We start from the raw sequence: 25,041 nt of genomic DNA, 5'->3' as shown, positions 1-25,041 counted from the left end.
CCCAGGACACCGTTGCCACCCATGTCGTTGCCTGCGGCAACAGCCACAGTGTGTTCGTTGTTTGGACACTTCCCCTTTTTGTTGTGTTTTCCCTTCTGTGGTTTTGGAAGGGTTAACTCCCTTTCTGTGTGTGTGAGCCACGAGGTGTGTCTGATTGTTGGGTGTGGCCTCTTGGCCCTATATAGCCTCAGTTGTAGGCAGTAGCCAGAGAGGGTGCTTCAGCCATGCTGGCAGGAGACATCCTCCTGGTTACTTACCAACTGGCAGTGGGGGCCACCCTTCTGGTCATAGCAAAATAATAATGTCGTTTGGTGTCTTGAAGATGTGTTTGGTTTTATGCTTCTTTATTGCACCTATGGTCCTGGGTTCCCGTGTGTTGTGTGTTGTGTGCTGAGTCCTGTTGTCTGTGGGCTGTACTTCGACATGGGTTCCAGGCTTTGTGTCTGTGGCAGGTGAGAGTTATGTTTGTGGCAAGTACCTGCCATTGCCATAGGTTGTATTTGTTCTCCCTTCCTTGCAGCTTGGCCAGTGAGACTCCTGTTCCTCCGTATCCAGAAGGAACAGGTTGTCTTACCCTGACTCCTAGTCCAGGGACCGGTTGGAGGGTGAGTTAGGGCTCTGAGGTTCCTGAGCATGGGTCCTCCTACCTTAAAGGTCGGCCCATGCAGCTAGGAGTTAGGGTCAGGTTAGGGACGCGATAGGAGGTGACCTGCTCCCTAATCCTGTCGTCCTGGTCAAGCAGCGACCATCTTCCATCATTGCACGGCTGAGGGTTTTCCCCATCCTCAGCCATGACAGCTACTTTCCCGATACATCCCCACACACAATCTCCGATCCTGAATGAACCTCCTTCTCTCCTCACCTCATCCCACAATGGACTCTAAGATTTCTCCCGCGCATCCCCCACACTCTGGAACTCGCTATCCCAACATATCAGACTCTCACAGTGGAATCCTTCAGAAGAAACCTGAAAGCTCACCTTTTCAGACAAGCCTACAACCAGTGACCCTGCTGCCTCTATACCGCCATGACCAACTTCACCCGCACCTACTGTGTCCTTCTCCCATACCATGTAGATTGTAAGCCCTCGCGGGCAAAGGCCCTCTCTCCTTCTGTACCAGTTTGTAACTCGTCTTGTTCATGCGTAGTGCAATTGTCTGTATTATGTATGTGCACCGCTTATCATATGTACAGCGCTATGGAATGAATTGGCGCTTTAATAATAATAAATAATAATAATAATAATAAAACTGTTGAACATTATAAAGTCTGGACACCACCTCCATTGGTATTCTCCCTTTATTGCTTCGGAGACAAACCCTGGGAATCGACAGTGTCCAGGTAGGAGCACCGTGACACACACAAAGACTATTACGGCCGCGCCACATCACTCTGCCTTCCGGTAAACCTGGGACATGAACGGCCCTCGAGGGTGGCACGTTGCAGATCTGCACCTGTTCTGTGTTTTTGACCTGCACCTGGTTTTGAATTACAATAAGTGATGGAAATAACAGACCAAATAACTGAAGTGTGAGCTCAGCCTTACACATACTCTGCAGACGCAAAATGCTAAGAAATTTTTAATAAATTCTGTATTTAGGAAACAAATAATACATAAAATGTAAACGAAAAGACATCCATAGACGTCTTCAATACTTGACAGATTCAGATGTTATGCATGTGAGCAATCTACAGTACAATATAGTGGCTGCACTTCTACTAAGTTAAGAGCTTGCTTTACTAGAGCGGTATGTCTATTGAAAAAAATGTGCAAGAACCATCTAAGGATTTTCTTTTTTAGTTTCAAAAAAGTTATGAAGAATGGTGGAGATTGGCATGCCATAGAAAAGCCTTCTGGACCCTTCATTTAAAAGTGGCTTCCAGCTGGTGTGAACTGAAGGAGCAATTTCTTGTATATTTATACATTTCTACTGTGGGAGTCACAATGTATCCAAAAGTGCACAGTGTACATTGTATCAAGTTTATTTCTAATACCTTGTAACTATGTTCCGTTCTGTGCCTTTTAGGTGTCTCATACTCCATGTTGGTCCACCCATGGCTATAGATAAGTAAGCCTTAACACGTCACTTCATACAATAAGAATGCTCTAGTTTGAAATGCATAGGTCTGTGTGGACTTTTACTTTTCTGGATCAAGTATTAAACTATGGATTATAAATAAAGAATTCTGGATTTTATATGGATCATGCAGGATTATCCCTCCCTGTTATACATTTTAAAGCTACAGAGCATCTCAAGAAGGTGTGGTAATCTCAGTCAGAAAATGCTCTACATTTATTACTGCTGGGCGATAGTGTTGATAGGTTCCAGTGCAGGGTGTTAGGTAATGTGATAGGAATTATTGTTTCTCTGCTGTCTGTACATACAGCTACAGACATAGCGCTGTGATGTCACAACAATACTTAGCGCACCAATCAGCAATATCTACTCAGACCTGATAAAATGTGAAGTTGCATGTAAGTTGCACAAAAAATATGCGCATCATTACTGCTGATTTGTGCAATCATGAAAATAATGACGAGATCACAAATTCTAGAATTTGCGACTTTAGTGCGAATTTAATGTGAAAAATTCACGAAATATTGCGAAAACGAATATTGCATATGCCGCTCATCACTACTGGCCGCTAGTTTTTATTTTGTCACAAAACAATAATCTAAAACAAGCCAAACAAGAAGATGCTGTAAGTAGCAAAATCTTCCCAACTTCTTTCATGATGCTCCAAATCTATCTTATTGTCTGCTCGGAGTAAATGTGAGCCCATCTTTTATAAAAAAAATCATTTAAAAATTACACAAAAACTAGCTGTGGGACGTAAAAAATAAAAATAAAAATCTGTGTTAACAGTATTATTGCACTGGTATAATGTGGGCTGCATCAGATTTTTCCCTGTCTGGTCATTAGAGGGTGATATCCAAGACAATAAAATATATATTCATCCTGTTTCTGTGAAGTGTTTTGCAAGTTGCAAATGTTAATATTAGATGAAAAAATCCCCTGACAATTCTGTAGTACAGACTGTACGCCAAGAAAAATCCACAGCCGAGCACCCAGGAGAATAGAACAAAGAGTCACAGAGAAAAGAGTAAATGTGAACACATGTAATTCCACAACGTCGCAATGAAAAAGTGAGATGACTAACTGAGGTCAGCAGGAAAAAAGAATCGCCAACTCCGCTCGTTATCTGCAATAAACAGTACATGACTGCTGCACTGTACACCTATGTTATAGTATAATAGAGGTTAGATTCCTGCACCTACAGTACGAATCAGTACTATAGTAGTTATATTCTTGTACATAGGAGCAGTATTATAGTAGTTATAATATTGTACATAGGATCAGTATTATAGTAGTTATAGTCTTGTACATAGGAGCAGTATTATAGTAGTTATATTCTTGTACATAGGAGCAGTATTATAGTAGTTATAGTCTTGTACATAGGAGCAGTATTATAGTAGTTATATTCTTGTATATAGGAGCAGTATTATAGTAGTTATATTCTTGTACATAGGAGCAGTATTATAGTAGTTATATTCTTGTACATAGGAGCAGTATTATAGTAGTTATATTCTTGTATATAGGAGCAGTATTATAGTAGTTATAATATTGTACATAGGATCAGTATTATAGTAGTTATATTCTTGTACATAGGAGGCAGTATTATAGTAGTTATATTCTTGTACATAGGAGCAGTATTATAGTAGTTATATTCTTGTACATAGGAGCAGTATTATAGTAGTTATATTCTTGTACATAGGAGCAGTATTATAGTAGTTATATTCTTGTACATAGGAGGCAGTATTATAGTAGTTATATTCTTGTACATAGGAGGCAGTATTATAGTAGTTATATTCTTGTACATAGGAGCAGTATTATTGTAGTTATATTCTTGTACATAGTAGGCAGTAGTATAGTAGTTATATACTTGTACACAGGAGCAGTATTATAGTAGTTATATTCTTGTACATAGGAGCAGTATTATAGTAGTTATATTCTTGTACATTGGAGCAGTATTATAGTAGTTATATTATTGTACATAGGAGCAGTATTATAGTAGTTATATTCTTGTACATAAGAGCAGTATTATAGTAGTTATATTCTTGTACATAGGAGCAGTATTATAGTAGTTATATTCTTGTACATAGGAGCAGTATTAAAGTAGTTATATTCTTGTACATAGGAGGCAGTATTATAGTAGTTATATTCTTGTACATAGGAGCAGTATTATAGTAGTTATATTCTTGTATATAGGAGCAGTATTATAGTAGTTATATTCTTGTACATAGGAGCAGTATTATAGTAGTTATATTCTTGTACATAGGAGCCGTATTATAGTAGTTATATTCTTGTACATAGGAGGCAGTATTATAGTAGTTGTATTCTTGTACATAGGAGCAATATTATAGTAGTTATATTCTTGTACACCAGAGCAGTTTTATAGTGTTTAGTCTTGTGCATAGGAGCAGTAGTATAGTAATTATATTCTTGTACATAGGAGCAGTATTATAGTGGTTATATTCTTGTACATAGGAGCAGTATTATAGTAGTTATATTCTTGTACATACTGTAGGAGCAGTATTACAGTAAATATATTCTTGTAACATTTACATAAACATGGGCATATGGGAAAGACATGCAAATAGTGTTTTAGTTGAAAAACAAGGCAGATTCTGCTAATTTGCATGTCTTTCCTATATACCCATATTTATGCAAATGAGTTTATATGGCAATAAAGTATATAAAGTATAGAAAGGTTATTGAATATAAATGTTAGGACAATTAGAAAACTGAAAACTTTTATGCAGCCCTCCTAAGCAGTAAGAGTAAGCTGGCATCCCATTTTTTTTTTACAATTTTTGTTACCCTAATCATAATGATCTAGGTGCGTAGGTCCCCCAAGACGTCCGACTCAATTCAAGCAACTTTGAGGCTTACTGGCTCTCAGTCAGATAAGAGCTGGTCTTGAATGTCTCGTTGCACACAAGGCTGCCATTGTAAGGTATGCTGACTACCTGTATCATGGATAGATTGTTGGCTTGTACATTCCCAGCTTTTGGCACATAGCCTTTGTGTGATTGTTTCTTATAGTTAATGATTTTGCGTGTGCAATATGTGCATATTACATTGCTGATTTTTACAAATGTGAATTTTTGTAAATTCATTGCGAATATTCAGCAAAAAATTCATGAAATATTGTAAATTTGAATACTGCCTTTGCTGCTCATCACTATCCCCTCTTGCCAACACTCCTCGCACTTTTTCAAAAAGTGGCAGGGGTCTTGGAAAAGAGGAAAGTTGCAACTTTTGGCTCAAAACATGACTTGCGCCAAAACAGGTCTAGTCATAGATTCTAATCATTATTTTAACAGGTCTGGATGGGCTTTGCTGGTGATAAGTATGTGAACCCTGTGTCTTGTAATCAGCCATTCAGCTTTATCTCAATGGTCTCCAGTTTGCACAGTACTTTGCCTGTTTTTCTCTGAATAGATGATTTTTTTCCCTATTTCAGAATTGGCTTTTTATCCAATAGATGATAATTATATTTTAAAGCCTTTTCTTTGGTGCAGAGAAGTTTTCTTTATCATCAGTCGCTCTTTTCGGGTTTTTATGAGTCGCCGTCGCCCTGTCGGCCTGCCGCGGTCCTGATTGCATTGTTCCTGTAATGACTAATTGTCCTTTCCACCTCTGAATGAGCTGTTTTCTAATGATAAAAGCTTCATGTTAAATCCGGTTTACTCTCCTCTCCTCCCGGCCTTTGTATTTGCGCTGCTCGGGCTGTAAAGACGAAGAAATAATCAGCGGCTTGTCTAGTTGCTTTTTCAATACATTCACATAAAAATGGTTTGTGTTCAGTAAAATAAATGTGTCACGGTGAACGGTAGCAGGGACATTTTTAATTGTCAGCTCAATGAAAAAAAATGTCCTCGGAACATCTCTCATTTACTACCACATCCGTTCCCCCTCCAGGCTGACGGCTGGGGTCACTGTTCTAAAGCCCATGAGAAGAGCTTGTTCTTGTTGCTGATGTGACTTTTGTTGAGATTAGATCAATAAATATTGTCTGTTCTATGTTTCACAGATCACTTCTCTAGTCACATCCAAAGCTGCGTTCAGAATTCTACTGATTTCCTGTTTCCAGACTGTAGGCGCTCAATCGTACACTGAAAGCTAATCCATATGGCAAAAGGGATTGTCTAGTTTGCCAAACCCTTTGTTATACTTCCTATTAGAGAATTGGGAGTTAATAGAGGAGGGGGGTCCTGCGTTCAGGAGTGGAGAGAAGATACCAATAGGGTCTCTTGCTGCGGAGGATCTGCCATGGCCTGCATTACACAGACAAACCTACTGATGTGAATGGACCCTGTGTAATGCATCATTTCCCCATGTGGTGGCGCTGCAGGAAATTGAACCTTTCACCCGTAGGATACCAGCGCCATAGATGTACGACGCTGGAAACTGTGCCTTAAATCCCTGTGCCAGGAGCTGCACCCGCCCAATCAGCAGCTAGGGGTACGGGAGTCACTGATAGCCGGGTTCCTGCTGTATGCGCCGGCATTGGTGAAATCACAGATGCCGGCATATTAACCCTCGCTATGCCACTGTCAGTGCTGATCACGTATCCTTGTCTGGTCCCCGTGGCCAGGGATAGCAATCTTCAACTCCCCTCTTTGAATGGCGCAGTAGTACACATGCTGGTTCTCCGCTCCATTTAGGGGACTGATGGAGCTCAGTCCCGTAAAAGTGATTGGAACAGTAGTCAGTAGTCACGCATGCGCAGTACAGCGTTATTCAAGCGGGAGACATGGAAACCCCCTGCTGGTGGCTGAACCCACAATAAAGTGATGGGTGATACATCTGGTTCACAGGATAACCCCTTTGGGTAATAGTCACATAATATGGGCGCCGTTCATGGCAGCCTGTATTCTAAGACCAATATGGCTTCCATTACACCTCTCATTGAGGAAATCACTAAACTGCCCCACACTCCAGAAAGGCGACAATCTGTCTATTTCTGCAACATTGTCTATCATTTTTCTAGTGTTGAGCGCGAATATTCAAATTACGAATATTTATCACGAATATCGCAACTTCGAGAATATGCGAATATTTCAAATATAGTGCTATATATTCGTTATATCGAATATTAATATTTTTTTTCCATCTGAACACATGATTCCTCCCCGCCGAGTCATTGTCCCACAAGCAACTTAAGCAGGGAGGAATCATGACTTCAGATGGAAAAAAAAAAGACGAATATTCTAAAAAACGAATATATAGCAATATATTCTATAGTGCTATATATTCGTTTTTGACCCACTTCACATTATGCGATTTTTACATATTGCAGGTTTTTCGGAATCACGACAATAATCTTACGCGATTTTTACATTGCAGATTTAATCTCAGATGCAAGTATTCGCGAATATATGAAGAATATTTCACCACATATTCACGAAATATCGCAAATTCGAATATTGCCCCTGCCGCTCATCACTACATTCTTCCTTCCTGTTACAAACCTAGACAGATTTTCCATTCAGGAGTCCAGGACAGCTGGGTGGCAGGTCTTGCTGGATCAGTAATGCGGCACTGGTCACCCAGCTTTCCAGAAAAGTCTGACTTGTAATAATTGGTTTATTCCTGGTGCTAGAAATAAGTCATCATGCACACGACTATGACCGGCCTGGGGAATGCGGTCCATGTGTCTCCCGGGCCGACTGTGGCTCTCCTGGACTGACTGAACGTGCTTTATGATACAGTCACTTAATATAGAAACCTAGAATGTGTCGGCAGATAAGAACCATTTGGCCCATCTAGTCTGCCCAATATACTGAATACTACGGATAGCCCCTGGCCCTATCTTATATGAAGGATGGCCTTATGCCTATCCCATGCATGCTTAAACTCCTCCGCTGTATTTGCAGCTGCCACTTCTGCAGGAAGGCTATTCCCTGCATCCACTACTCTCTCAGTAAAGTAATACTTCCTGATATTACTATTAAACCTTTGCCCCTCTAATTTAAAACTATGTCCTCTTGTAGCAGTTTTTCTTCTTTTAAATCTTCTCTCCTCTTTTACCTTGTTGATTCCCTTTATGTATTTAGCAGTTTCTCTCATCTCCCCTCGGTCTCGTCTTTCTTCCAAGCTCTACATAATAAGGTCCTTTAATCTTTCCTGGTAAGTTTTATCCTGCAATCCATGGACCAGTTTAGTAGTTCTTCTCTGAACTCTCTCTAAAGTATCAATATCCTTCTGGAGATATGGTCTCCAGTACTGAGCACAATACTCCAAATGAGGTCTCACCAGTGTTCTGTAGAGCGGCATGAGCGCCCCCCCCCCTGTCTACTGGTAATGCCTCTCCCTATACACCCCGGCATTCTGCTAGCATCTCCTGCTGCTCTATGACATGGCCTGCCTACCTTTAAGTCTTCTGAAATAATGACCCCTAAATCCCTTTCCTCAGATACTGAGGTTAGGACTGTATCACTGATTGTATATTCTGCTCTTGGGTTTTTACGCCCCAGGTGCATTATCTTGCACTTATCAACATTACATTTTAGTTGCCAGATTTTTGACCATTCCTCTAGTTTTCCTAAATCCTTTTCCATTTGGTGTATCCCTCCAGGAACATCAACCCTGTTACAAATCTTTGTGTCATCAGCAAAAAGACACACCTTACCATCGAGGCCTTCTGCAATTTCGTTGATAAAGATATTAAATAATATGGGTCCCAGAACAGATCCCTGAGGTACCCCACTGGTAACAAGACCTTGGTCTGAATATACTCCATTGACTACAACCCTCTGTTGCCTGTCCCTCGGCCACTACCTAATCCATTCAACAATATGGGAGTCCAAGCCTGAAGACTCTAATTTATTGATTAGCCTTCTATGCGGGACAGTATTAAAAGCCTTACTAAAGTCTAGATAAGCGATGTCTACTGCACCTCCGCCATCTATTTTTTTTAGACACCCAATCAAAAAAATCAATAAGATTAGTTTGACATGATCTCCCTGAAGTAAACCCATGCTGTTTTTTCATCTTTCAATCCATGGGATTTTAGATGTTCCACAATCCTCTTCTTAAGTATAGTTTCCATTAATTTCCCCACTATTGATGTCAGGCTTACTGGCCTATATTTGCCCGATTCCTCCCTACTACCTTTCATGTGATCGGGCATAACATTTGCTAATTTCCAATCTTCTGGGGCGACTCCTGTTACCAGTAATTGGTTAAATAAATCTGTTAATGGTTTTGCTAGTTCACCGCTGAGCTCTTCTAATAGCTTTGGGTGTATCCCATCAGGCCCCTGTGACTTATTTGTATTCATTTTAGACAGTTGACTTAGAACCTCTTCCTCTGTAAAGACACATGCGTCAAAAGATTCATTAGTCTTCCTTCCTGAGTTCCTTTTCCTTCATTTTCCTTTGTAAAAACTGAACAGAAGTATTCATTGAGGCAGTCAGCTAGTTCTTTATCTTCTTCTATATACCTTCCTTCTTTGGTTTTTAATTTGGTAATTCCTTGTTTTAGTTTCCTTTTTTCATTTATGTATCGGAAGAATGCCTTATCGCCTTTTTTCACTGACTGAGCTCATTTCTCTTCTTCCTGTGCTTTAGAAGCTCTTATAACTTGCTTGGCCTCTCTCTGCCTAATCTTATAAATTTGTCTGTCATCCTCTTTTTTTTTTTTTTTTTTTATAATTACTAAATGCTATATTTTTGTTTTTAATGATTTTGGCCACTTCTGCTGAGTACCACAGTAGTCTCTTTCTTTTTTTTGCTATTACTGACAAGCCTAATGCAATTATCTGTTGCCTTCAAAAGTGCCACTTTTAAGTAGTCCCATTTCTCCTGGACTCCATTGAAACTGTTCCAATCTGATAGGGACTCGTATACCACTAATCTAATTTTAGAAAAGTCAGTTTTTCTAAAATCTAAAACTTTTGTTTTTGTGTGGTGTGACTCAGTCACTGTACCTATAGTAAACCACACTGACTGGTAATCACTAGATCCCAAGCTTTCCCCTACAGTAATATCAGATACCAAATTCCCATTTGTGAATACAAAATCTAAAATGGCCTCTTTCCGGGTTGGCTCCTCAACTACTTTCTGTAGAGATAATCCCAGTAGGGAATTTAGAATATCTGTACTCCTGGCAGAACTAGCTATTTTGGTTTTTCAGTTTACATCAGGAAGATTAAAGTCTCCCATAATGATAACTTCCCCTTTCAATGTCATTTTAGCTATTTCCTCAACTAGTAGATCATCTAATTCTTTGACTTGGCTAGGTGGTCTATATATCACACCTACACGAGTTACCTTATGATTATCAAGCTGCAAGGTAACCCAAACTGACTCTAAATTGGTCTCGCTAACTTGTATTAAATTAGATTTTATGCTATCTTTCACATACAGGGCCACCCCTCCTATTTCTTGCCTTCTCTGTCTTTCCTATATATAGAGAACCCTGGTATTGTTATATCCCAGTCATTACTCCCATTGAACCATGTCTCAGTAACAGCCACTAAATTTATATTCCCAGATGCCATTATAGACTCAAGTTCATTGATCTTATTCCTTAAACTGCGAGCATTTGTAAACAAGACTCTGAGCTTGTCATTTCTTAACCTCTGTGCTACTGGCATCATCTGGCATTGTTCCAGGGGGAAGTCAGACTCCTGGATTATCACCCTTTTGCCCTCCTTTCCTAGTTTAAATGCTCCTTAGCAAATACTTTGAACTGTTCACTGAGGAAATTTGTTCCCTTGAGAAAAAGATGCAAACCATCTTTCTTGTACAGTTCTTTTCCATTCCAATGAGAGCTAACATGAGACACAAAGCCAAATCCTTGGTTCAGACACCATTCACCAAGCCATACATTGAATTCCTTAATGCACATCTTCCTGTCATGCTGAAAGTTATGCACAGGCAAAACTGCAAAAAATGAAACAGTTGATGCAACCTCCCGTATATCATTTCCAAGTGTGTGAAAAGCTTCCTTCACCTTTGAAACCTCATTGCAAGCCAGATCATTTGTCCCAAGATGTACAATAACATCCACTTCCCTTTCCTGCTTTGCTTGCCTAACAATATTAAGGATACATCGTCTATCTGATTGTGGAACTCTTGTACTGAACTATGAGCTCAACAGAAGAGATCCGGGATGAGATAAGTTCTGACTGCATTATAAAACTGTAGGACGTTCTATAGGGTCCATGCACATTAATATTATTGGAGTACAGTTTGGTGCAATGTAAGACTCTCCTAGCCAATTCGGGCAGAGACCTTCTGTGTTATGTTCACAAATGTGGACTCTCTGTTTGATGTACCTCCAGAATAGCATTTTACGTTGGATATCTTTAAGTGTGAGTGATACTATCTCTCCTTGCAGAAAGCACCTTAAACGTCATGAGGAGACTTATATGGGCCATACATGCTCCTCTGGAATTCTGGAAAGAAAGGATGCAAATGAACTCTTAACAAGCTCCATCTCTAATGCCACCAGGTGTATGGGAGCTATCCTATGTTCAACCCTTTAAATCAGCCTTGAGACATGACTAGGATATTAAGTAAGCCAGCACCTCATCTGCAGACAGCTGTTTCGGAATGATTTCCATCAGTGCAGAGCAGAGAGTACTGGCTCAACTGGGTGAGAGTCAGGATTTGAGGGTACTATCTCTCCTTACATGCTCCTCTGGAATTTTGGAAACACCCCGAAACAGCTGTCTGCAGATGAGATGCTGGCTTATTTATTATCCAAGTCATGTCTCAAGGCCTAGTTAAAGGGTTGAACACTGACTTATAGGATAGCTGCCTTACATCTGGTGGCATCAGAGGCAGAGCCCACTATGGGTGATATTTCATTTCATTTTGGAGTGGCCCCTTCAGCCCCCACCTCTCCCACCGGCCCCATATACAATAACGTGTTCTTCCTACATACAAGATACAAAGACCTGTGTTATACTCCATATAACTTGTGACGCCCATCAGCGGCTGCAGAACTTTCTGCTGATCTATATAACGAGTCATTAACAAAAGCCTCATTTATCTCTTGCTGCTAATTAATGAGCCATTGATTCTTACAAAGCCCTGAATTCAGGAAACATTTCCTCTTTCTGTAGAAAGCACCTCACTCCCAGTGACATAATTTTTGGTTGCCCCCTGAAGGGGGAGACGGATCATATGATGAAGGGGACGGGCAGGATGCGCTTGAGCACTTCACCCCCTCTGAGAACATTTGTTTCATTTCTTTAAAATTCTTACACTTTTTTTGTTGTAATTTCCTTATATTTGTTACATTATTTATTTATTTATTTTTCTTATCGTTTCTGTTATTTGGAGGATTTTCCAGTGGACACCTCAGAGCACATGTAATGGATATGATATAGGTCACCCATAGACGTCCATGTAAAAAATCCTATCCCGCATGGTGTAGGCTTTTTTTTTTTTTACTGGAAGCCTCTATATGGAAGAAGGCAGTGTGCTGCACTATCCCATGCCGTAAGAAATAGAAACCACGTTGGATACTGCCAAACAGAGGTCAAGACAATTCTCCTTTGACTTCTGTCTGCAGGCTCGGACTGGCCCACAAGGGTACAGGGGAATCCCCCAGTTGGCCCCTGAGCAAAGTGGGACCCTACTCTCTGACCTCCTGCACAAGTGGCACATAACACATTAGACTTACTGCACTTCATACATATATTCAATGTACAGCACCTCAACCAGCCCAGGTTCATATAAAGAAAAATGTGTTAGATTATTTATTATATTTTAATGTTTCTGTATGGTGGGCCCCCAAAATAAATTTTACTGGTCGGCCCTCGGTACCCCAGTCCGACACTGTCTGCATAATGGCGCCAATGTCCATTTAAAGGTTACCTAAATGGACGGAAGGGGCAGCAAAGCTTCTCAGAGCTCTCTGCACCTTCTGCTTGCATCGGTTTTGCTCTGCTCCAGCAGCATGCTGTACGGTCCTATATACCTTCTATGGATCTGTACTCCACAAGCTGCAAATACAGAGCAGAGCCGATGCAAGCTCTCTACATGTCTAACACACTCTGTATAGGCCTATTCATCTGCACACCCAAAAGGCTTGAATTCAGTGGTGTATTGACCATGGAGGCAAGCCACACAACTGCTGAACTCCTTCTTTAGCTTTCTGGCATAAATCCACAGCATTTTCTTGCAGCAACCACTAGATGGCACTCAGCACAAAGAGATTTTAACCCCTTAGGGACCCATGATGTACCGGTACGGCATGGTTCCCGAGTTCTTAAGGACCCATGAGGTACCGGTACGTCATGTATAGTTCCAATCACCGCCGCCCGGCGGGCGGTGATCGGAACCTGGTGCCTGCTCAAATGATTGAGCAGGCACCTCGGCTAAATGCGCAGGAGGGGGCCCTTGACCTCCCGTGTCGGCGATCGGCGCAAAGGTTTGCGACTTTTACATGGTGCGGCGGCGATGGTGTCATCGGGTCCCCATGGGGCTGTGGGGGGACCCGATGGCATGGAAGGCAGCGCGATGCCTTCCTGAGGCATTGTGCTGCCTTCCGATGAAGAGCCTGTGAGATCCAGCCCCCTGGATCTCACAGTTCCTTAGATGGGGTCACTTTTATGGATTTCTACTCTAGGGGTGCATCAGGGGGGCTTCAAATGGGACATGGTGTCAAAAAAAACTGTCCTGCAAAATCTGCCTTCCAAAAACCGTATGGCATTCCTTTCCTTCTGCGCCCTGCCATGTGCCCGTACAGTAGTTTACGACCACATATGGGGTGTTTCTGTAAACTACAGAATCAGGGCCATAAATATTGAGTTTGGTTTGGCTGTTAACCCTTGCTTTGTAACTCGAAAAAAATTATTAAAATGGAAAATCTTCCAAAAAAGTGAAATTTTGAAATTGTTTCTCTATTTTCCATTAATTCTTGTGGAACACCTAAAGGGTTAACAAAGTTTGTAAAATCAGTTTTGAATACCTTGAGGGGTGTAGTTTATAAAATGGGGTCATTTTTGTGTGGTTTCTATTATCTAAGCCCCGCAAAGTGACTTCAGACCTAAACTGGTCCCTAAAAATTGGGTTTTTGAAAATTCCTTTAAAATTTCAAGATTTGCTTCTAAACTTCTAAGCCTTGTAACATCCCTAAAAAATAAAATATCATTCCCAAAACAGTCCAAACATGAAGTAGACATATAGGGAATGTAAAGTAATAACTATTTTTGGAGGTATTACTATGTATTATTGAAGTAAAGAAATTGAAACTTGGAAATTAGCAATTTGGTATTTTTTTTATAAATATAAATATTTTTTTTAACTTCATTTTACCAGTGTCATGAAGTACAATATGCACTTTCTACAAGCTTATAGGGATGCTAGAAATTCTTTACAGCTGCTAAAATCTCCTCCACTTTGTTGCTTTTGTAACTTTCTACAGATGTACCACATGCAAATTGGATGGAAAATGTGTGAACATAAAGCAATACCAAACTGTCATAAACCAAGCGTGATCTGACCAAGCTTTTGGTGACAACTTGCGCACCTTTGGAGAAAATTGCTATGATTAGAAAACAAGTAAAAGGACTTCATGCGATTTGGCCCAAAAGTCAGAGCTTCAAATCCCAAAACGCTAACAAAAATGATCTGCAGTCACCACTAGGGGGAGCTTACTGTATGCGTGCATATACAATCAGCTCCCCCTAGTGGTGGCTGGAGTTATCACAATGGTATTGTTACTTATATTATTTGGATACAATTTATATATTTCATCTGTGAGGTCTAAACATATTCTGCATTTTTTTTTATTGGTTCTGTTAGAATTTAACAAAATTATGGGGTCATGGGTGTAGTGGAAAATCGACAGATCCAGTAGGGAAAATGTATTAGATGTAGCAGACATTCGTTTGTCAGATGGTAGAAACAGCAAAACTGAGTTTACCAAGTTAATTAAAGACAGAACATGCAATGCGACAACTCACTGCAATATAGAGTACACATTTGCATAATAATTACAAGTGCTACCCTATAAGTGAGAGATACTTGGCAAATAGTTTTGTACAAAATTATTTGAGCCCGTCTGCCGCACGTCAAGGCGATCTCTGTTTAGACGGGTTCCTAACACTAAATTCTACCTGTTAAGTGCCATGACGGCTACCATACACTTCAGGGAGTGTAGGTTCCATATGCATGCTGGGTCTGCCTCAATAACTAGCATTTTGGGTGCCAAAATGGCCTCCACTGTATCCAATGGGTGCAGGTACCAACATGCATGCAGGCCCACTCCACAACACCCCTGGCGCCTAATGGCCACTAAGGACTGCAGTGAGAGTCCACAAACTATCTCACTCCTGGTGCCATGGCTTCAGTGAGTCAGGGGGAGTAGGCCTGACTATATACTCACACTAATTAAAATCAGCCTATAGGGCAGACAAGATGGTCAGGAGTGCATGACTGAGGAGGCAGCCACACCTCCAGTACAAACTGCAAAGAAAAGCCAAAAAAGGGGGTCAGTCAGCACATACCAAACTGCAGGAGCACATTGCTACGGCAGGGGACAATAAAATGCCAAAAGAGCTCTAAAAAAAGGAATAAGAGAACATATAATAAATATACATCCCCCATCCCCTATCACGCCACTATATGAAACATCACGGAGGACAATTTTTAGGTTCACTATTTGGAGGGATTAAGAAAGTAAAATTAGACGTGAGAGGTGGCGACTACATAAAACAAATGTCACGGTGTGAAAGCAGGTGGATTTACACACTTAATAATCGGGCACCTAGAGGCTTAAATCAAGACATTGAATTATTCGCTTTTCAATAATTATCTGCTTTCTAATAAAATAAAATAAATGGGAAGAGTTTACTCATAAAAAAGTTGCTGCATGGACTAAAAACTGCTTTCAGAATAATAAAACCAAAAAATGACTGCTGGAGGCATGGTGGGAACAGCAAAAGGCAGGTAAATGGTTAACCCACATGGAACTAACACATCTACCTATCCCTGACGAAGGAACACGCATGTTCCGAAATGCGTCGGAGGGTTGTTTTTTTCTACCTGCAAGTGTGACGTCACACAAGAACGTTCTCGCATTAACTCCTGTCTACTTTCCCGTGCGCGCGCCAGCTGCCGGCCAGGGCGACGCACGCAGGAGAGGGGACGCGAGAAGACCAAGTGCTTTACCACCAACACTCGGGAAGGAGTAACAAGATCACCTGCACTAAACCACCAACGATCTTCGGAGTATTAGACAGAGCTGAAGACCTACAATATACCAATTTTGACCACATAAGAGAAAGTGTTTTTCATCATCCATACACTAGCGCCAATTTTGTAAGAAGTGTCTTTATCAGCGCGGGGATCCAATTAACCTTTCATAACCTGCATGCAAAAAGCGTACGTGTTTCATCTGTGAAGGATCTGTGATTGGTTCGTGTGTCATCCGTAATTCACTGACGTTGCTCAGCTGAAAATTAATTTCCAAATAATCTCCTATTAGGCTTCAGTGAAAAACGGACGCAACACGGATCGAAGCAGTGCATGTCAAAAAATACTGAAATGTGAACAGACACATTTAATTCAATGGGCATGTGTGCTGTCCGCGGAAAACGTGGACGGCACACGTCAGTGAACAACGGAAATGTGAACGAGGCCTAATTCTGCCAGTTATCACAGCGCACAAGTAACAGGGCCCTGAAGAGTTAAAGGAGAAGCTCAGCTTTGCTGCCCTATGACTCCTCGCTATCATCCACCATGGCGGTTAATCTATACATGGCTGTCTGTACGCTCGGATAAGTGCTCGCAAGGACTCCATGTGCGTAAATAATGCGGCAATGATCAGCGTTCCGTTGCGTGCATCTGAGAGCTTAAACACTGAGCGTCATTTATTTTGTCGCCAATAACCGGCTCTAGTGACAGATATTGGACAGGATTGTGCGCGGCACCAGTTCCCAGACATGAAAAGCACCTTTGTCTCCTCACCTGCCGCTGAGGAGACGTTTACAGCTCTTAGACCGCTTCTAGATTGAAAATGAATTGCTTACAGATGTAGCAGAGCTGAATAGGCGCTGAACTGTTTCTTTTATGTATCATTATTTTTGTTGCAATTTTGCGTTAATATAAGTCTACAGGTTTACATGTAGTCCGCGATATCGTAACTGACAAACTCAGCTCTGCTACATCTGTATTTGAAGCCATCTACAGACATGCCAACAGATAATGGGTTAATCAGAGAAACCTCTCCAGCAGTGGGGTCTATTTATCTGAATAATAGAGCGCTACTGTCTCTTTAAAAGCCCAAACTTTTTAGCGCTGCTCTAATTTTGACCTTTATTTCAAATTAAAATCTATATAAAATGTTGAATAATATTGTAAATACATTGCATTACTTATCATGTACTGAACCTATGTTATACTCTGGTCACAACCAGAGCTGTAGTAAGATGCTGCTGGCTGCAGCTATGGATGTGAACAGAGTAGAAATAAAAATTAAAAGTAATTTTTTTTTGTGCTGTGCTATTCTTCAATTGTCAGATGCTGCCGATCTAACATTAATAGAGGCGTGGTGTTAGACAGCGCCCCCCGGGGCCCGCGCTCCGTGACATCCGTGCAGAGCGGCGCTCACTAAAGCAGAAGTTACGTGTTTTGACAAAAGTAAAAAAAAGGTCAAATGATTTCAACATTAAGTGCGTGATAAATAGATCGCTCTGCAGCCGCTCCGCTCTGATATCCCGGAGACAGAATACGGATGAAGCAGTTCTGGACCTGAGCGCGAGCGTTACTACATCTGTCCCGGAGCTGTGGAACGCTAAAATGCACGGGGCGCGTTCCATCCGCATCATGATTTGACAATTCTTACAGCCCCATTTTTTTGGGGGTGGCACTTCTTACTGGCACATTATGGGGGTGGGCACCATGGGGCAGAGGAGCACTATGGGGGCTCTAAAGGGGCTTTTTTTTTTTTACACACTATGGGGGGCACTATAGGGGAGAACGGCATTATGGGGCATCTGGTGGCACTATAGGGGCATTATTTGGGGGGCACCATGGGGGAGAGGAGCACTATGGGGGCTCTAAAGGGGCTTTTTTTTTTACACATTATGGGGGGCACTATAGGGGAGAACGGCACTATGGGGCATCTAGTGGCACTATAGGGGCATTATTTGGTGGGCACCTTGGGGGAGAGAAGCACTATGGGGGCTTTTTTTTTTTTTTTTTACACATTATGGGGGGCACTATAGGGGAGAACTAGGGGGCATTATTTGTGGGCACTATGGGGAAGTGGGCGTTCTAAAGGGGACTTTTTTTTCTTATTGGCACATGGGGGCATTATGGCATCTGGTGGCACTAAGGGGGCATTTTTTACTGGCACATTATGGGAGGCACTATAGGGGAGAGCGGCACTATGGAGGAGTGGAGCACTATTGGGGCATATGGTGGCACTTCAAAGGGGCATTTTTTACTGGCACATTATGGGCGGCACCATGGCGGAGAGGAGCACTATGGGGGCATCTGGGGGGTCTAAAGGGGCTTTTTTTTATTGACACATTATGGGGCACTATAGGGGAGAATGGCACTATGGGGCATCTGGTGGCACTATAGGGTCATTATTTGGGGGCACTATGGGGAAGTGGGGGCTCTAAAGGGGCCTTTATTCTTATTGACACATTATGGGAGGCACTATGGCATTTGGTGGCACTAAGGGGGCATTTTTTACTGGCACATTATGGGAGGCACTATAGGGGAGAGCGGCACTATGGGGCATTATTTGGGGGCACTATGGGGGAGAGGAGCACTATTGGGGCATATGGTGGCACTTAGAACGGGCATTTTTTACTGGCATATTATGGGGGACACTATGGGGAAGGGGGAGAGGAGCACTATGAGGGCATTTACTGGGGCACTATATAGGGGTATTTTATACTGGCATACATTATGGGGACATTAGCTCAACAGCGGGCACTAAGCGGGGGTATTTCATGTACTGTCATATTGTAGGGAGAATTATTAGTACTAGGAGGTATTATGGGGAGCTTTACTACTACTGGGGGGCTATGAGGAACATGATTACTAGTATGGGCACTATAGGGGCATTATTACTACTAAGTGTGCTCTGGCAGAGAATTATTTCTATTGGTGGGATTTTGGGGAGGACTGTTACTTTGGGAGAAACCCGGGCATAGTATGAGCTTAGCACAATTATTTTTGGGGGACATTATCTTTATACTATTAGTGTCTGGGTGCAGTTATTTTTTAGCGCACTGTGTGCCAATAATTGTTGAAGGGGCACTATCTGTGTGGTAGGAGTATTTCCAGGGGGACTGTTTCTGCAGTATAGTATTGGGGGTGGCAGGAAAGGGTGTTCAGAAGATGTGAAGATGATGGAAATGTGGAAAACTAATGTCTGTTTGTCAATCTCTGCAGGACCAGAAATGGCTGAGAAATCATCATGGCGGTCTGGTCTGAATGGAGAAGATGAGGAAAGAGAACGTCTACAACAAAGGTGACATCACTGGATGTAAGAGATAGGGGGCGCTATGTAGGAGAGGAGATGCTCCGGCTCCTCCCTTGCCATTTGCAGAAGGAGGATTCAGAGCTGGGTGAGGACGGCCAAGGGGGGGGGGGGCAGCAGGCCACGGGTGGGGGGAACCACAGGCCTTGAGCAGGATCGGGGGTGGGAGGAGAGCGGAGGAGCTTCCTGGCTGTAGCCTTCTGTCTATTGTATAATGTGTACGGGGCTTTTTAATAATGGGCGGGGCCAAAAAAATTGCGGCGCGCTAGGGCTTTTAGAATCGCCAAGTAAAAGAATCAGTGCAACACACTACACCCCTTCCCCGCATTTTTAAATATAAAGGGGGCTTTGAAAAATTTAATTAGCACAGCGCACTACACATGCCACATTTTTTTGCCTTTCGGACCCCCCCTAGACAAAATTCCTGGGTGCTCCCCTGTAAGGATGCACAGGCCTCCTGTCACTGTGGTGAGATCCGTGCGCCTGAAATGCAAACCTAATCCGATGACATAGGTCTAAATTGCTATCTAACTATTTTTCTGGCATAAATAATATTAAATGTATTGTCTTTGATGACCCCCCTCCCACCACCACTCATCATGCTCAGCTCTGACCACTTCTTGAGTGCATAAAAAGCTCCCAACTTCTAATGCAAAATGCATTTGCACAAAATTTTGCAACTTAAAAAAAAAATATAAAATCACAAAGCCTTTGTATGTGAATCAAATAGACTGTATACTGTTAACTACTAATACAGAATAACAAACAGTAAGCTACCACTACTAATGTAGAAAAATATATCCTATTATCACTACTTATCATCACAGGATCGATAGACTTGTTAATGACATGCAAATGATACAAAAACGGAAACAAAATATAAAAAATATCTCAATGTATTCAGTATGGAGCATGAGCGCCATCTCCACAAGGTTATTAATGGTTATCTGAGGAATGTTTTTCGACACTGAATGCTCTTGGGCACGCAAATCATCAAGATCTGCTGCTTGCATTTCCAATTGCCGTCCAATGACATCCCAGATGTCTGGAGATGCTGCAGGCCGTGGTAGCACGTTTAGGCCATGCAGGCTGCTCACAGTAGCACAGCAACATGTGGCCTGGCATTGTCCTGCTGAAAAGTGTCTCTTGGGACACTTTGGAGAATTGGCGGGACCACTGGTTCCATGACCAAGAATATGTAACGTTGATTTGTTAGTGACCTGAAATGAAGACTAGAGGGGTCCAGCTACCTACATTATGCCACCCCACACCATAATCCCAGGATTAGGACTGGTGTGACTTTCTCTTGTGAACGCCTCGTTATGGTGTTGCCCACATGGTCCATCCATTGTCTGAGACAAAAAGAGGGCAGACCTCCATTTCAGCCTCCATTTACTCCTACTGTTCAGCAAATCGAACTCCACGAAGTGGAACTCGATCTGGATTTCAAGGAAAAATTGATTCACTGTAAAGCCGAATTTCCTTGTGCTTCGTGGTAACAAATCGATTGTCCCGGAATGGCTGAAAAAAAATCATACTTACCTCATCCATTCGATCGCCAAGAGCCGGCCGTCGCCATCTTGAATGAAGATTCCCCATGAAATCCCATGCGCGTGATGATGTCATCAAGGGTTGTGCGAGATTTCGCTCTGGATCAACACTCAAGATGGTGGCGGCCGGCTCTTCATAATCAAATAGATGAGGTTTGTATGATTTTACTATTTTTATCTTATTTTACACTGTAATATTGCTGTCAGATGCCACGATCAGCGAAAAAAAGTGGCATCTGAGGGGCACAAAGACGGCGGCTATCACTGCTGCCTATCATGCTGATTTTTTTTTGTGCATTTTGGCAAAGCAGCCGAATCTAATTTTCCAATACTTTGCTCATCACTAACTACTACTCTTACTATTTCTACTACTACTAGGACCAGTATTACTCATACTATAAGGATAAGCGAACCAGTTCGTACTGAACCAGGTTCGGTCTGAACTTTACTATTTTTCAGAAGGCAGACGAACATTTTTAGGTTAGTTTTGGACAAACCCACTTAAAATGGCGAGTAGCGCCATTTTAGAACACGTCGGTGGGAAAAAAGCACTAGGGAGGAAGAAGAAGGGTGCTCACATGACCCTGAGAGGAAGTGGGGGAGGGCTAGCCCTGATTGGCTCCCGGTATGACAGGCAGCCTAGCTGAGCCAATCAATGCTGCAGCAGGCAGCGAGATGTCCAGCAGAACAAGCAGAACGACCCCAGTGTCAGTCCGCATCTGATCCACATTTTTTTGCAGATTGGATGCGGATCCATTCATTTCAATGGGGCGGACACCATGTGCTGTCCGCATCTGTAAGTCCATTCCGCGGACATGAATAGGCATTCCTAACAGAGGGCAGAACGTACCGATCCGCAAAACACGGAACACATATGGCCGTTATCCATGTTTTGTGGAACTGTGAAAACCAGATATGATTGTGCGCCGGAGGCCTTATAGGAAGGGGTGTAATTACGTCCCCTGCAGCAGGTGCAACTGTCTCAGCAGAACATGATAAACCTTATCCGGAGTGGCACGCTGCGTGTTCTCTGGTAACTTCTGCTGCTGCGTGTTACACAGATCTGACCATTGTGTTATTTCATTGGATGGTGCCCTGTGCAGGACCATCTTTACCCCCTCTCTATGGTGTACCATAATATGGTGTAACACTACCCACATCATATAGCGCTGCTAAGTTATAACAGCGGTCAGATTATAATCATGCATTGGGCAAATAATACTACCATACAGTGGGCTAAATTGCAATGTTATACAGTGCTGCAACAACCATACAATGTAAGGATAACACTGCACAGTGGCTGAGTAACAGTGCCGCATGCAATACCGATAAATACCACCCTGCAGTGCTCAGCCAGTGCCTTACATTATCTACTTATTGCCATTCTGTATCATAGTTTTTAGCGCTACCATGATACTAGGGGTGCACCTAGCCTTTCTGTTGCCTGAGGCGATAACTGAAATGGCGCCCCCCCCCAAATGCCAATTTCTTAACCTAACCCCTTTGCCACAATGAAAGCGCTCATTGCCCATAGCCCTTCCGCTGCCCCCCTCTTGCTCCTACCTGGTGTTTCCTGAGGAGATCGCCTCACCTGGCCTCATTGGTGGTGCGCCCCTGCGTGATACATTGTATACATTGCTTTTGTTTTGTTTGTCTTTTTTAGGCGACTTTCACACTAGAGTTTCTGCTGGATCCGGCAGGGTTTGGCAAAAACGCTTCCGTTACTGATAATACAACCATCTGCGTCCGTTATGAACGGATCCGGTTGTATTATCTGTAACATAGCCAAGACGGATCCGTCATGAACTCCATTGAAAGTCAATGGGGGACGGATCCGTTTTCTATTTCGTCAGAGTTAAACGTCCCCATTGACTTGCATTGTGGGTCATGACTGATCCCAGGTTGGAAAGAAAACTGCAGCACTCCAGTATGAGAAAGGAACGGAATGCATTTTGGAGCCTTCTATTCTGTTCACTTACGTTTTGTCCCTATTGACAATGAATAGGGACAAAATGGAAGCGTTTTTTTCGGTATTGATACACTATGACGGATCTCAATACCGGAAAACATTAACGCTAGTGTGAAAGTAGTCCAACGATATTGAAAACTGCAGAGCAGTCGCTGCAACATCCTACCTACGTTATACAGGCCGTCTCCTCACTGTTATATATTCTATTCCTCCATCTATAAAAACTATAAATGTTTGTTCCTTTTGCGTCTGATTGTTTAATTCCTCGCTTGGCTCCAATCCATCAACCATTTCCCATCTATTAAATGTAATGATCGGCTTTGCTGGGATCACCAGATGTTTGTATATAGAGGGAGCAGCTGCCTCCATGTCTTACAGGCAGGTTATAAACCTATTCACATTAGCAATAAGCCACCAGTATTTAATTCATACACGAAGTGAATTGTTCCCAACAGTAACCACCATTTATATAATGGCAGCAGCGGCGAGAATCATGAACAAGCAAACTATTTTCAGGATGTAGTAAAGTGAGGTAACTAATTACTCTAGATTACTAACTGTTCTTTTAGTGCCCCATAATGCACGGCGGCATCGGCGGATCAAATTGCTGTATTGAATGACTGTCAAATTCTGCTGAGCAAACACATAAAGCCGCCCATACAAGAGTCAATGTCCCCTATTCAAACAAAGATCATGACATCATGATGACAAAACTGGGATACTGGGCACTAAAAGCTTCTGCAATAAGAGTACTTCTACACTGTGTTTCTGTGCGTTACATGTGTCACCCTCCTGTGTTGCACCCAAGACTTAGTAGTTCAGAAGGACAGCCATAGGATAATCTGGGGTTACAATATGAGTTGCATTTATCCTGCTCCTATGTACAATAATACTAACCATATGTACAAGAATATAACTACTATAATACTGCTCCTATGTACAAAAATATAACTACTATAATACTGCCTCCTATGTACAAGAATATAACTACTATAATACTGCTCCTATGTACAAGAATATAACTACTATAATACTGCTCCTATGTACAAAAATATAACTACTATAATACTGCCTCCTATGTACAAGAATATAACTACTATAATACTGCTCCTATGTACAAGAATATAACTACTATAATACTGCTCCTATGTACAAGAATATAATTACTATAATACTGCTCCTATGTACAAGAATATAACTACTATAATACTGCCTCCTATGTACAAGAATATAACTACTATAATACTGCTCCTATGTACAAGAATATAACTACTATAATACTGCTCCTATGTACAAGAATATAACTACTATAATACTGCCTCCTATGTACAAGAATATAACTACTATAATACTGCTCCTATGTACAAGAATATAACTACTATAATACTGTTCCTATGTACAAGAATATAACTACTATAATACTGCTCCTATGTACAAGAATATAACTACTATAATACTGCTCCTATGTACAAGAATATAACTACTATAATACTGCTCCTATGTACAAGAATATAATTACTATAATACTGCTCCTATGTACAAGAATATAACTACTATAATACTGCTCCTATGTACAAGAATATAACTACTATAATACTGACTTCTATGTACAAGTATATAACTACTATAATACTGCTCCTATGTACAAGAATATAACTACTATAATACTGCCTTCTATGTACAAGAATATAACTACTATAATACTGCTCCTATGTACAAGAATATAACTACTATAATACTGCTCCTATGTACAATAATATAACTACTATAATACTGCTCCTATGTCCAAGAATTTCACTACTATAATACTGCTCCTATGTACAAGAATATAACTACTATAATACTGTCTCCTATGTACAAGAATATAACTACTATAATACTGCCTCCTATATACAAGAATATAACTACTATAATACTGCCTCCTATGTACAATAATATAACTACTATAATACTGCTCCTATGTACAAGAATATAACTACTATAATACCACCTC

At 41.6% G+C, this 25,041-nt stretch overlaps 1 protein-coding gene across 1 annotated transcript in view; it reads right to left on the bottom strand.

Moving 5' to 3' along the window:
• Positions 1-2,676: 2,676 nt before the first annotated feature.
• Positions 2,677-25,041, bottom strand: part of LOC122945380 — a 35,056-nt gene continuing 12,691 nt past the window's right edge. Inside the window, exon 4 of the mRNA XM_044304453.1 lies at positions 2,677-2,784. Within this exon, the coding sequence (XP_044160388.1) occupies positions 2,677-2,784 (108 nt within the window). The remainder of the gene's footprint in view (positions 2,785-25,041) is intronic.

This window comes from Bufo gargarizans, chromosome 8, assembly GCF_014858855.1.
Source record: "Bufo gargarizans isolate SCDJY-AF-19 chromosome 8, ASM1485885v1, whole genome shotgun sequence".
NCBI classification, from domain to species: domain Eukaryota; kingdom Metazoa; phylum Chordata; class Amphibia; order Anura; family Bufonidae; genus Bufo; species Bufo gargarizans.
This window is presented reverse-complemented; position numbering and strand designations above follow the sequence as displayed.